Raw genomic sequence first — 15564 nt, 5'->3', positions numbered from 1 at the left:
ACATACACTTACAGCGACTGGGAAAATAATGGAATTGTATTTTATAATATTTTTGATCATTTTAGCAGTAATGTAAAACAACGTTGTGCTCATATAGGGTTAGTAATTTACAACTTCTGATAACTCTTGTAACACCTTAGGTTGATCTTCCGTTTCACTGTGTTTTATGAATGAAAAAAATGGCAAGAGGTTATAATGAATGGTGCTATAGTAGGTGACGTCTTCGTCCTTGTGACGTATTCTCCATATATGGAGCTGGCGGCTGGCGCTTCATTCATAAAAAGGAAGGAGAGGTTAGTGCAGCGATCGTAATCTTCTCAGGAGAATAGCACACTGAACGGCAAGAGTGCAAGGCGGCTACTGGTATTAAAGCTGTAACGCAGCTGGTATTTTTGTTTTTTATGTTTAAAGAAAACACAATGGTAATCATGAATGAGCTTTGTGAGATGGATTGTAACGTTTTGAAAAGGTTGGTGAGGGATGACAGCGGTAAATGCTTGGTGCTGGATTGCAGATCGTTTCTGGCTCACAGCGCGGGTCACATAAGAGGCTCGGTGAATATTCGCTGCAATACTATTGTGAGGAGAAGGGCTAAGGGCTCCGTAAGCCTGGATCAGATTCTTTCGGGGGACGAGGAGGTCCGATCCAGACTGAAATCAGGACTTTACTCCGCAGTTATTCTGTATGATGAAAGGACTTCGCATATGGACTCCATAAAAGAAGACAGCACAATTACACTAGTGCTCAACGCACTGTATAGGGATTCCTATGGGACTGAAATCTATCTCCTTAAAGGTAAATGTCTGCGTATGTCTAGCTCGTGCTATGCTGTCAGGTACAGCCAGGCTTACAATACCGTTATTAAATCTGTAAAGAAAAAAAAAAGGTATTACTTATGTTATAAAACAGCTTATACAATAGGCAGAGACACATGTACTCCATTCATAAAACAGAGGATATTTAATACACCCTGTAATGTATGGCGATGCATCACGTATGTGTTTTAATCTTGATATGAACACAGTGTTTTAATTCGCTTCAATAAGTGCTTGTCATTTATATGCGAGACGTCACTGAAGACAATCACAATTGTAGATGCATTGTTGACATTCATGGTATATGACTATATCAATTCTAGAATTCACAGAATAGCACACGAAACCGTTTAAACCGCACTGTGAATTTAGATACGAATTATGTTAATCTGTATTTGCGTATTAACAGGCAGACAATTATATTTGACAAAAAGTTGAAAATGCTGCTCTTGGTTATACAAATAAGATTACTGATTTTAAAAAAATGGTGATAATTTCTCTGGTCCCAATTTTTGATATGTGTTATTATTGTATTAGCAGCCGGTGAATATTGTATACTGTTCATACAGTATAGAGATATAGAATGATATTTAGCCTACTGCAATGTTTCATTGTTGGTTAAGAAAACAAAAATGCAGCGGCGTGAGTATGGCATAAGGATCAATGATGCTGTCTGAAAAACAATAATAATAACGAATACATTGATTCCTAGGCTAATCTACAGTATCCTATACCAGTGTAATGTTTTGAGAATCCTCGTTAAACTTATGCATGACATATTTTGAACAATTATCTCAGTTTTGTTTCTAATAAATAAATAAATAAATAAATAAATAAACAAACAAACAGTTTCCCTTAAGGTGTGATCGTTTTTATGTAAGCCTGTTCATTATTATTATTATTATTATTATTATTATTATTATTATTATTATTATTACCTGCTGAACAAGATCACAATTTCAATCATTCTAACATATTTCCTTGCTCATCCACAGTCCATCCCAGGCTTACAAAATGGGAGCACAAAGCCAAATCTATATGTGTAGTTTAACCTTGCCTCAAAAACAAAAAAATAAATGTTACCGGTATCAAAGAAAATCTGTCATTTCAAGAAAATTTCTCCATTTGAACCAGCTGCATAAATCGATCTGTTTACAGTTTACTGGATTTTTTCGCTTTTTTTTAAGAATTATTATTTCTTATTTTTTATTTTGCTAAATAACAATAATTTAACCAATCAAGTGTATCTAGACGGCACTGGTGACAAGCTGTGCATTAGCTACACAACTGAAATGATTGAATGCATAGCAAATATTTTTTTGCTTAAATGCCTGAAAGAAGTGGTTTTAATACAAATATCGCAGCAACAGCAAACGCGGTATGCCAATGGAAATACGTAGTGGGGTTGTAAAAAAAATAAGCTTGCTATCATAGTATTTAAAACGTATACCATTCGCAGCTGGCTTCACAAAGCAGTATTGTTTTCCAGTTGACGGAAATCCCCAATTAACACAACTTGTAAATACAGTGGCTGTTCTGTTTTCTGACGAGTGAGATAGGGCTGTTAATACATTTGCATCCCCAAAACAAAAGTTAATTGGCGTCTAATGGGGTGTGGTGGGGGTTATGCCTTTTGGACTCTCTCTTTATTGTTTTGTAAAACACGTTTTTTTGTGCTTCATTTTTAGGTGGCTATGACAAGTTTTCATCCGATTACCCGGAATTCTGCTTGAAAACGAAAATACCATCCGGAATCTCATCTCTGTCAAGCACAGATGTAACAGAAACCAATTGTACTTCCTGTGGGACCCCGCATCATGACCAGGTATTATTACTACTGAACATTGTAGTGGTTTAACAAGAAATTGTCTGGCATAACCTGGCGCCTTTATTTGTCTTAGGTCTTCCGTTGACCTTTCCCTGGCGAGTAGCAGCAGGCCTACATTTCTGAAAGTTCTTAATTGATCTGCAGTGCATTTTTGTCCATTGCTGTTTACACATACAGTACCCCTTAGGGTAATGGTAATGTACTCATCGGCAGGAACCATCGCTGATTACCATGCCATTTCCTCTTCTGAACCACTAAATCGATCCCTTCCTCAAATGCATGCTCAGGAATGTTGACAACAATTTAGCTGGGCTATAATGGTTTGGTATGGGTACATTTTGTAGCAAATGATGTAACGACAACTTTAGGGCAAACGTGTAGGTGACACAACTTTAAGAGTTCACTATTAAGGGTTTCGGTCAAGTATCCGCATAAGCGGGATTTACAACGTAAATGTGTTTAACGATGCAGTGTCATTTTAACTACTCATTCTGTATTGTTAATATTACCTTTTAACTGCGTTTTTGTGTGATACTAAGAGACGTAAGCCTTATCATAGCAGAGATTAAAAAAAGGTATCTTAAGTAGAAGCAAAACAAGCAAAGCAGATCAGCGGTTCCCAACCTGTGGGTTTCAAGTGATCCAGGGTTGGTCTTTGAACAGGGTATATACACATACATTTGTACAGAAAATAAATAAACCGTTTTTAACCTGTCTCCGTATTGCAAAAGCAACGACTTCCATATTATTGAAACCGATGTTATTGCCTGTCCCAGTGTGGACATCGCTGAAGATAAAACTAAAAAATCCATTGTGGCCCGCTGTCAAATACTATGCGGTTTCCTTGTGAATGAATGGCTTTGCTCTGTAACCGGAAATCTGAACAACGTTATGCATTTTTATAGGTACTGTAACGTTACTATGTTAATACTCTTGCATTTGATTGATACAGTGAGTTGAACTTTGAAATAAAATGTAAGGCCTTAGTATTAGGTTAGGTCTGCCTCACTTTTCCAATAACATAGTCTGTGCCCCTCGAAATCCTGCCTAGAAGTATCTGCATTTCAAACTTTCACTGCTGCAAGTTGCTTGGATTGGTTCCAGTGATGATTCTGACCCCCGGTGGACTATGTTGAAAAATAAACAAATACATAAAAAAGTGGAAGTTTGTAATTCTCTGCACGTTTTATATTGTGCTTGCTGTTCTTAACAAATTTCTATAATTTGTTCCCCCCTCTAGGGTGGTCCAGTAGAAATCTTGCCCTTCCTCTATTTGGGCAGTGCCTATCATGCTTCCAGAAAAGACATGCTGGATGCCTTGGGGATAAATGCCTTATTAAACGTGTCTTCGAACTGTCCAAATCACTTTGAAGGGTATTACCAGTATAAGTGCATACCAGTGGAGGACAACCACAAAGCCGACATTAGCTCCTGGTTTATAGAGGCAATTGAATATATAGGTAATTATATGTTTTTTTTGGTTTGTTTTGTTGTCAGTACTCTAATTTGGTATTATAGTATATTATACCAACATACTGTATAGCCATATGTATCAATATTAAATACATAAGTAGATTTCAGATACCATTTGGCAGGCAAATTATATGGATGTTTGAAAGTGGCTATAATAACATGTTAATTTGAATACAAAATATGAATGCAGCAACATTATCAATTTTACGCATACATCACAATGCGGCATTGAGCGATGGGTGATGACTCAATCATTTGCATATTATACAGAGAAAAACTGCACCCAGGTTGCACTAGCTATGTTTAGAATTCTACATGTATGAGCTGGCCTTGTTTCCATTTCTGGACTCGAAATTGAGCTACATTTCCTAGGGTCGGTATTATTCAAGATAATTGTGTAGTATAGCATGTTGTATGGTTAAAATCAAAAATCTATATTTTTAGCTTGAGATCAAATTGTTGTGCTTCCATAAACTCTTCCACAATTATTTTAACAACATAGAGTTAACAATAACAATACAGCCTAAATGGCCATTAGGCTTGGGATATAAGATGCAGAGTATGCATTACACTAGTGCAGCCGGTAATTATCCTTAAGCGTTTACTTGGGGCCCTCCAACAGACGGCTATGAAAGCTCTAGGTACCCAATTCCATTGTGGAAACAAGGTTTTATTATTTCAAAATGTGAATTTAACCTTTTGGAACATGAAACAGGCAATGCTAAATTGTTTTGTGTACCTTCTTCCTGCAGATTCAATAAAAGACTTTAATGGGAGGGTGCTAGTCCACTGCCAGGCTGGCATCTCGCGTTCCGCCACCATCTGCCTCGCGTACCTGATGAAGAAGAAGCTGCTGAAGCTGGAGGAGGCCTTCGAGTTCGTCAAGCAGCGGAGGAGCATCATCTCCCCCAACTTCAGCTTCATGGGGCAGCTCCTGCAGTTTGAGTCGCAGGTCCTGGCCACATCTTGTGCAGTGGAGGCTGCAAGCCCGTCTGCAGCGTGCGGCAAGTCCACCCCCACCTCGCAGTTCGTCTTCAGCTTCCCTGTCTCTGTGGCGGTCCACACGCAGCCTAGCAGTCTCACTTACCTACAGAGTCCCATCACCACATCCCCCAGATGTTGAGGGGCTCGGATCGGAGAAAGGGACACACAAAAAATAAACTGAACCTCCAAAGATTTTGAACGCTGGGCCTTAGGACTGCAGAATGTTCAACGTGTGAGACTTGCTTACTGACTGTGCTGGAGTTTTTATATGTGAGTCTTCAGTGAAGAGTCCTTCTGCAAGGCGGTAGGCACAGGTTTGAAAGCGTATCCTTGTCAGGCTGAGACTATGTAGAACCATTTTCAATAGGGATATCAAGTATGTATATGTACATCAATCTATATATCAGTATAGATACATTGCATGGCTCATTCTGCTGTTACAAATCCCTCAACAAATTGGCATTTTTTTTCTATTTAACTGAATATGAGACATAAGATGGTTTATTTTTTTATATAAAGAATCTCATAATCTTTATATAATTTATAGTTATACATATTTTGTTGAACCCTTGTTTTTTCTAACAGAGGCAAGATGCAACCACCACATGATCTCTTGTTAATGCGTCACCATGGCTCCAGACACATGCTTGCATGCTTCCTGCTATCGACAATGCTGTAATCCTACCAAAGATCTACAGATTCACATTTGTAGTTGCATATACTCACTGATGAGTTTATGTCTGCGTGTCTCCTGAAGCTCCTGTGACGATACAGTATATATTTTATCTTAATCCTGGAGAACTGCAGCTTGCTTTAGAAGAGGTCTGAATAAAGCTGACAAGCATACTGCTTCTACCACTTAAACAGTTTTCCAACTTGTCACATAAGCCTGATCTGTCTTTTGCAAATGGTTCTTCAGTTGTTTGTCATAAAATTACTCGGTTCTATCAGTATTTCACATAGGAAAAACAAATAGGTGCTGGTGTCAAACGGACACAACCAGAAGGGGCCAAATATTGAACAGAATTGTTTCACAGAACCAAAATATGGTATCATGAAAGCCGAACAATATTTTATGAACCAGGTTGTTCATGGTAAAAAGTCACTTTGACACCAGTTCCCAAAAGCCTGCTGACTACAACAGACTGGTACTGCTTGCCTGAAATGTCTGGCCTGTGTGAGATGCTGTGTAGATGTGTCAGTGTTTTCTTTTTCCAGTGCCTTGTTCTTGGAGAAGGTACACCCTGTTCCTGGAAGTTTTAAGGTTTTATTCCACCTTCAGTGCTTTTGTTTTTGGGTGCAGCAATAATAGCGGTTTCTACTAGCAAGGCGCTCCTCTGCGCAAGAAGGCGTTTAAAACCTTCAGGACTGCAATACTGACTTTTATGAAGTGCTGTAAATCTGTTTTCCTTTCAGTACGTTGCTTTAGACTCAAAACCTCCCTATCCCACCCGAGAGAGCAAGAACATTTTACTGTTTGTGTTTTCAGTCACACAAACAATACTCGACTTTTTTTTATTGGAGTTTTCTTTTTACCTCATTTTTACCTCAGTTTGAGACTTGAAGACTTTTGTTTTTAGCCTTATCATGGTTTCAATAGAGGCTGATCAAGATCTTTCCTGGCATGCTTACAACTGGAAAGCCAACACCAGAACATTAAGGCCATATTCACTATTTAGACAACAGGAAGAGGCTTCTGTCTTGTTTGTATGGAGCACAACCCCCAAACTTGAAGGCACAGTATCCATAAATCAGATGCCTCTTTTAAAAAGCTACACAATGATACACAGAGTATAATAAGCATGCCATTTTTAATAGGAGTGGCTGTACATAACCTTCTTAAAATGAAAAGGGCTGTTTGGAGCCGGTTCTGAAGATACAAGCATGCTAACAGATCTCCATTACTTCCATAGATAAGTACAGTCATTTCACCAGATATGTGTAGGTTTATGGAGTTACACCTTGTTAAACATAATCTTGTTAAACATCTTAGATTTGCAATACAAATCCAACAAAGGTGTTTGTTGAAATAGTAAATATAAATTGGGCTTTGGGATATTTAAATGACAGAAGTATGACACTGCTCATAAAGCAATGGTAGACAGGTATATCTGCTGTACATCAGCGAGCTAGAATTTTAGACACTCATCTGTAGCTGCAGCCACTAATCCAAATTATTTAGTACTGTATGTTGACTTGAAGTGATAGGATTCAGAATGATCTTTTATGATTTATTTTACTTTTTTTTGCCAAAAACTCCAAACTCTGCCAGTGTTCTTCCTTGCCTCCTGTGCCAGGAAAGGTTCCCCAATCACACTTGTTAAACATGTTAAAGGGTATTTGTTGAGAATGGTGGCACCTTTTTGTAGAGCACTTTTTAAGTGATGCAATACTGTAGTACAACTTAAGGATATTCTTATGTTTAATTTGCACAGTTATTTGTTGATGTTTTTATTTATGAACAGATGGTAGCTGATACCTTTTTTCAGTTCTTGTGTGTAAAAATGAAAAGGTACTGATATATGATGTTAACAATGCAATACTTTTTACCTGTGTGTAGTCAATGTTATTGTCCAACTTCCTAAGGCAATATAATTTGTAATGATAGAATTTCAGACATTCTTTTGCCCTTGTTTTGTCACAAGGTCTACTGTTTTTATTTATTTCTTGAAATGCCATTTCAATATAAATTCATTTTCAGAAATGATGTCTCAAGGTGTTTTTTGGGTGGTGACACTGTACAAAGTGTGCTGTTCTTGAAGAATCAAATAAGTTGGGGAATCCTTGGATCTGGGGATAAACTACTGTATAAAGAACTTGATACAACATTTCAGCCAACTCCTCATTAGTATTTGTAGTCTTGGTTAAAATTCAAGCACAGCCAGTGTTGTATGTTCCTGGATTTGGCATCGATTGCTCAAACAGATAGCTTGAATCCAATTAGATATGCATATAAATGGGACAACTGAACAACACTGTAAAAATTCAATGCAACAAACTTAAGTTTTATTCCCCTTGGGGAATAATAATAAATGGAGATAACTCACAGTAAAGTAGGCTGCCATTTACCATTGAACCCTTAAAGACCGGAAATACCTTACAAAAATGGTGCGAGTTTTTTTAACTTTAGTTTTTGGCATCTAGGAGACCCCTGAAAGCAACTTAAAACAAATTAAGATCCAAGCATCCATTTTGAAAAAAGAAAAGAGGTACTAAAAGTGATGACATATATTAAACTTGAATTTTTTAGAAATATATTTAATGCATTTAACATTTTTCAATATAGGACTCAGGGACATACATTTATCAAAAATCCACTAGTGGCCTGTTAGTAATTTTTAGTACCAGTTAATAGCCTTCATTCTCTTCTTTCAAACCATAAACTTTTTTCTGAAACCTGCATTACTGTAGTATTCCTAGTACCTTTAAGTAAATAATAACAAATATTGAAAAAAAAAGGAAGCAGTAATCGTATTGTACCTTTGATGAATATAAACTAGAGTTGAGTGTAAGCTAACAGAATACTTAATTTCGGGCGATGTTAATACTGTCAAATACACTATTTTAATAAGTGGTCCTAAAAAGTATTGTAGCGTTTGCGAGAAATACAAGCAGGCTCACACAGGTATTTCAGGTTCTCAAATGCAGCAAAATATTAAGCCGGGACTCTGCACTTGACAGGCAAAGCTCTTTGCTTTACCAGCCAGTGGTACAGCTACAGCAGAGAAACGTAGGGCTATGCCCAGCTAAGTGCAGTCCCTGGCTGGTTTGTTTCTTCATTCTTTAGTCCTGCTTCTCTCTGGCTTGTTATAGTACCAAAGGCCTCTAAGGTTTAAGGAACGTTTTTGAAAATATAATTTTCTTTTTTAACAGCCCATTTAATTAATTTTGTCACCAAACCTTTTGTAAAATATTTTAGATAGGGTTACAAATGTATTAGCATTTTGAAGGCCCCGGTGTTTCCAAATTAAAGAAGTGTCTATAGGCATTTTAATCAAACCGACTTTGGGGGGGGGGGGGGGGGCAATTGATTGAATCTTTATATTCTAAAATAGCAATGGAATAAGCTTTGAATGAGTAATTTGAAAAAGGACACCAGTTACAACACGTCTTTCACTTTTGTATTACTCATGTTTTCAAAATAGTGCAAGAATAAAGACACTTCTTTAAAAATAGACAGGAATTTGCAAAACCTGAAATGCAAATGTGATAATATTTATGAGTATCAAACAGTGCTGGGGCTCTATGAGAATTATCTACACGTTCATCTGGAAGGGAAAGACAGTACACAAGGTACAGTGCTCACACTACTCAAAACTGAACTCGTCTATTTGCATATTCATCTCGTAAGGAATGTTCCTGTTGTGGCCACATGATTTACTTTTCATTCCAAACCTCATGCTGTTACGCCACCTTCTGGGATTGCCACATTGACATGAAAAGAGTTGCTGCACAAAAAAACCTGGGTGCCACAAGAAGACACTGGGGCTGCTACTATTGCCCTGTAGCCAAGATCTATACATTGCATTGTATAGAGGCTCCATTTTGCCAATAGAATGGCTCATGACAAAAATGAACAAAATGAACATAAAAAATATAGCATCTTCATAGGGACACAATCCCGCAAATTAGTTAAGAAAGGTTACTCAGTGTCTAATGCAGCATATTCGATGCACACTCAATGAGATTTATAACGAGAAGACTCAGCGTATACTGCTGCTGACTGTGGATGGCTGTGATTTTGGTAATGTAGGTGGTCAGGGGTAGCATTATCAGCTGTAAAGAAAAGAGACTGAAAAAGCTTTAAATATTATATTTTATGTCTGCTTTCATTTTATTCTGTGATTTACCACCCCCCCTTTTATTTAATACAAAGCTATTATACTTCAATTTCGTTATAACATACTCATATTTACCACCTGTAGGGGTTTAACTTTAAAAGTCAAAAATGGCTTTTTAATAAAATGTTCTATAACAAGGGATTTTAGGGTTACATGTACTTAGTGATTAAAGGTAATATTATAAAGTTTTGTAGTACTTTAACAAAAATAAAATGATACACAATTGGATCTTAAACACATCACCTCACCCTAAAAAGTCTCACATTTCTTCAGATGCAATTGCTTGAAACATGGATTGTGCTAAACAGATGGCAGCTGTGTCCTCTAAAATGTACAGGTCAATGGAAACTCACAGGTAAAGCACAGGCTGTGGCATAGGTAATTATAATAACTATATCAACTTTCTTTTGTCAACTACAGGTTTCAGGATTTCTTTTACAAATGTATTGATATTTAACTGAGCAATATTAACCATTGTATAAAATGTTATAAAATAAGCAGCTTTATTAATTCGAATATTAGAAACTATAGCTGAAAAACTAAAAATAAATATGTAAAGATAAAGTTTTTACTGCATGCACGCTAGGGATCCCAAGCTACAAACATATCAGGTAAATGGAGCTGTTACTAGAAGGTAGTCACATCAAGAAAGGTAAATATCCCAAACCTAGAAAATGTTTGCAGCAACACAAACTGTTTTCAAGTGACAGCAGCTGTGCTTGGTCAAATGGTGTTTGGTCGCCCCCAAGTGGTTGTTTACAGAATATGTACGTGGCAACCTGCAGAGCTAATGCATTGCACAATACTTAATTCCATTCCCATTCTTCTAATTTTGATTTACATTTTTAAAGAGCGATTCGATTTATTTTCACACTGGTTCATTCACATTTGGAGACATAATAAATCCATGCCACAATATATTCTTGCTAAGCCTGTTGGGTTTTTGTTGTTAGATATGCAGTTGGATTTTAAAGGGCACACAAGTCAGGTTCTAATATAATGAAATAAATGGGTTTCCTCATTATGTATTGGCACTAAGAGAATGCTGGTCAGTACAGACCTCATTACTGTAGTATTAGTACATTATCTGTAATATTAAAGAGCTTCTGTTACATTCAACTTCCTTCAAACTGGCCTGGCTTCACACTAGCTCCACATCACAACTTATTGCAAACTACTGTGTGGCTGTAATGTGCTATGCATGAAAATCACAATATATCAAAATATATTCCTAGACAAGTTTATCTACTAACTGTAATGCTTATGTGTAGGTTCATTATCAAGGCTGGTATTCACACGAATTCCGAGACAAGCACTCTGCTGAAATGCTGCACACTCAGCCATATAAAGTTTGTTCTAACAGTACTGTAGTTGGAATATTGTCGTTAAATTAAAAAGGAAAGTATTTCTCCTTTTTTCAGCAAGGATCTCTCATATACATCAACTTTGGTGATCCCTTTTTGTACTGATGCATTGAACAACAATCTAAAAGAAAATGAACCTGCAAGATGGGAATTTTGCCAAACAAAAATGAAATATTTACAACAGAAGTTGTTTCACCTTTAACTGCCATAGGGTATACTTTCAAAACAAACAACAAAAAACATGTCTTTTGTCATATCCCCCCCGTGTATCAAATCCTATGTGAGCACCATGGTAGCTACAATAAAGCACTCCATGGTAGCTACAATAAAGGTGACAATTAATTAAAGATTGCTTGAAAAAATTAAATGAAACACTCATGCTGGTCATATTTAATATTAGTGTGTATTTAAGTATCGACTTACCTAGGATGGTCTGACTGAATAGCACAATCTTCATCACTATACATCTGATTCTCAGCTGTGTGGAATGAGGCAGTGCATTTCTTATCTCACTACTTTCTCGTATCCCATCAGGCACTAGGTTTCAACCCAGGTTGGCAATACGAAAGCGTCTCTCTCACACACCCATGAAAAAATGCAGGTTGGTAATTCAATAATATAATTGCTTATTTTCAGCAAAATGGTGTTCAAGTGGGTAAATGTTTAAGCACACGTCACAATAATATTGGTATATTCACTACCTCCAGTTTTGTCATTTTTCAATTAAACCCAGATATGTGCTTTTGTGAGAGGAATGATGGGACCCTATGTTCTGCTATGCTAAGTAAGAACTGCTGTGCCAAAAATGGTAAAATTAGTGTTTAGTGTATTTGTGTGCTCAGAAGAGCCAACATCTCTCTGTCTCTTTCATTGTGAAGGACTTTGGGTGTGTAAATGAAATAGCAAAGAAATCTCCCAATCCAATTGTCAAAACCAATAAGCCTTCTTCCCTTTTTATCACGTATAGAACACCAATCTAACAGATTGGGAATTTTGCAGACCATTATATGCAGGTGATTTGCAGATCTCCAACTGTAAGGGTATTACTGTAGCAGGATATACCCTTTCAGTTCATAATGTTAACCATCATTTAATGCCCATCTACATGCTACATATAAAATGCATGATTTCCAACAGGAGATAAATAAATAGCAGTATGTAATGCTCTGGTATTAACTTTCATTAGATTTATATCACAGAACAAGCTTTGTTTAATTTAAAAGCATTCTATACATGGTTTTCCATAATTTAATCTTTCTAGGGCTATAAACGCTTCATCCCCAGAACAACATACAACAGTTATATGGTAATCAATATACACAGTATCTAAAATGAGTGAAACTTTACAATAAATGTAAAAGTAGCACAAATCCATAAACTTGCACAAACATTACTGCAAATATATGCTAAATTTCAAGAACAGGACAGTGTGACCAGGAAAAGATCACGGTATGCCTCAAATTGTATTATTTGTTCATTACTTTTTTTACATTATACAACTTGGCAACCTTTAAAAGTAGAAAAAAAAGTCCATGAAGTGAAAAGTTGTCATTAGCAAAGCAGCCTATATAGTTCCATGATGAGAAATTGTATTCCTTAACATTACATAGTTTGTATTGTACATTTCAGAAAATCATTACATTGATTTTAGCTTTAGCTTGTAAATTCAAGTCAAAATGCAGTTATTCAAAAATTAATTAAATTGATGTCCAGATTTTATTTTGCAAGCTTCAATTAAACATTGATTAAATTACCCTAGTGCCCTATTTAAAGCATGTATAATATTACTAGCATATCAGCACTATCGATAATATAATGCACATGCATGTTTTTGTTGTATTGGAAGGTTTTTGTGATTCTACACATTTTTTTCTTCTTACTTTTGAATAATAAAGTGTACCCAGTGCACCAATGATTGTTAATTATTAACTGTCCGGTATTCAAAATGGGGCCCTGTTTAAAAAAAAAAAAAAACTGACACACAACCTAATTGCGACATCAGTCTGCAACCGAACCCTTCTCCATAGTAGGCTGCTTCCTAAAGAGCTTTGCCAAGCAATTTAAATTTGTGGTAGCAAATAAAAGTATTCTTCAATATCAAGCAGGCACCTTGAGAGAGAATAAAAAGACCAACATGAGGGACACCAGTTTTGCTATGTGTTTTATTAAGACTTGTTTCAATACCGGTTACAAGGTTGAGGAGTGTTAAAGTCGTCTTCAGATCCCTATTTGAGTGTTACTGGTCAATGTATGACTATTTCAGGTTACATATAACATTGGAATTACAACCAGGTTAATGAAACAAAAGAGTGAGATCCCATTCAAATGTCCAGTGACAGGGTCCAACGAAAACCAGGAGAAGCTTAGAGTCAAGAAATGCTATAAACTGTGTACTGTGTATACAACATGGGGAGGGGGGAGGTAGGATAAAACCAAAGCTTTTAGTTTTTATTTAGCTTTGCTGCCTTGGGGGGTCTGCAAGTTTTCTCTGGAGTACTAACTAAACATATCACAATTAGCAGGTCAGAAAAACTGAAATTGCACTGGTTGAGGAATAATGAAACAGGAATAACTTGTGTCATTGAATCCTTTACACCTGATAAACAAATCAGGTCTGACATGCACGTCCAATCTTCTTTGCCACTATAGAGACCATTATCTCCATGTGCTATTTATTTGCATTCATCGTTTTATTCAAAACGACAACAGAATTCAAAAGGCAACAGCTCCACCTACTGGCCCATATGAGAAGTGTTCCAAGGGAAGGTGCAAATCAAAACTGATTTCAGTTACAATACTAATAAAACCCAAATCGCATCAGTAAACATCAAAAGCTTTACAGGGTATCGTCATTTAAACAACCTGTACATGAATTATATTTGTTTTCTTAGTAACATGAAATTATTTGCAATTCTTACAATAACTTAAATATTTCCTCTTTAAAAGTGCAAATCCTTTAAAACTTAGACACGAGCTCTGTGGTTGAGAAAAAGGTTCGTATTTTGGATCTTTGTTTTAGGCATCTGTCCATGCACAAAATGTCCTCAAGAATACCCTGGCTCATTTTCAGAGTTTTCCATTTAACTAATCTCACTTGATTTCAAGTTCTCAACCAATACCTTACTCTGCTTTCCAAGTAAAAGTAGCATTAAAAAAGGACAAAAATAAAAAGGAAAAAAATGACTTGCTTGCTCAATGTAAATCATAAATCACCTAAAGTGTAGGTTCTGAATTTATTGTTAAATATAAAATCATACATTAGGGTCCCTTACTGGGCAAATTGTGTAAATGGTCCATCTGTGTACAGCATAATTATTATAGAAACAAAAAAGAACATTAAAAAAACCATGATAATAAATTAAAGTAAATGTGGTAATTTATGGGATGTCGGTACAAAAACAAACAAAAAAAGTTTAAAATAACAATTCTTGATGATATAATCATAAAAAGCCACAGTGAGTGGAGACAGTGAGGCCTTGTATCCACTTGACAAGGAGAAGAGACTAAATTGGCCACAGAATGCTTTTCCAAAATACCTCAGTGCTGCCCTGGAGAAAGCAATTCTAGTGAGAGAGCAGAGTGTAATGGAGTCACTGTTTTGGTCCATGGCCTTATTTGCAGACTTGGGTAAAAGATGAAGCGGTTTTGAATTTAAAACCACAGACTGAAGCCACAAACTAATTTCACTGAGGAATAAAGCAGATTCAGGCTCCAGGTTGTAGTTTTTTTTCCTTTAAAATAAAAAAGAGAAAATGTATATTATATATATATATATATATATATATATATATATATATATATATATATATATATATAGAATTATATTTCACTGGAAAACCCAGTTGGTGACAATTCTGTTGGTTAACTGCCAGTGAGGAGAGAACCTGGTTGAAAATGAGCCAGAGTTTATTTGTATAAAGGCAACCCTTGTAAACATTTTCTCTAAGGAAACTGTGGCAGTTTACAACCAAAATAGTAGCTTTCGTTAATGCTTTTACAAAAGAGAATTACTAGTTAATCTGCAGGCTCCCAGAATGTTTATGAAGCTCAGTAACAGTCACAAGTAATGCAGTACTGGAATACAGGCGCATGGTGGTTCCAAAGGTTTGCTGCTTTTCATTTCCTCCTAAAACTAGGACTTTTGTTCTGCACCTTCTGTTGTCTGGGGGGTACTCTCTGGCTTCAGAATCTGATATGCGATGAGGTATTCTGGATAGGCCTATAGAGATATACAGAAGAATACACAGTTAGACTAATAG

The 15564-nt window shown here is 36.3% G+C and overlaps 2 protein-coding genes across 6 annotated transcripts in view; one reads left to right on the top strand and one right to left on the bottom strand.

The window, feature by feature from the left end:
- The first annotated feature begins 294 nt into the window (after positions 1-294).
- LOC117420916 (dual specificity protein phosphatase 4) lies at positions 295-7804 on the top strand. The gene is made up of 4 exons (XM_034034668.3): positions 295-795; positions 2504-2640; positions 3884-4103; positions 4869-7804. The coding sequence occupies exons 1-4, from the start codon at positions 402-404 to the stop codon at positions 5237-5239; spliced, it is 1122 nt and encodes a 373-aa protein (XP_033890559.3). The 5' UTR covers positions 295-401; the 3' UTR covers positions 5240-7804.
- A 5645-nt stretch (positions 7805-13449) lies between these two features.
- Positions 13450-15564, bottom strand: part of LOC117420842 (poly [ADP-ribose] polymerase tankyrase-1) — a 120471-nt gene continuing 118356 nt past the window's right edge. For all 5 annotated transcript variants that reach the window (XM_059024179.1, XM_034034528.3, XM_034034531.3 and 2 more), the window contains one exon: positions 13450-15524. In XM_059024179.1, coding sequence (XP_058880162.1) covers positions 15438-15524 — 87 coding nt within the window. In that variant the 3' untranslated portion in view covers positions 13450-15437. The remainder of the gene's footprint in view (positions 15525-15564) is intronic.

The sequence above is a fragment of the Acipenser ruthenus genome, chromosome 1 (genome assembly GCF_902713425.1).
Source record: "Acipenser ruthenus chromosome 1, fAciRut3.2 maternal haplotype, whole genome shotgun sequence".
Lineage (NCBI taxonomy): Eukaryota > Metazoa > Chordata > Actinopteri > Acipenseriformes > Acipenseridae > Acipenser > Acipenser ruthenus.
Note: the sequence above shows the minus strand (reverse complement) of the source record. Positions and strands in the feature narration are given on the sequence as shown.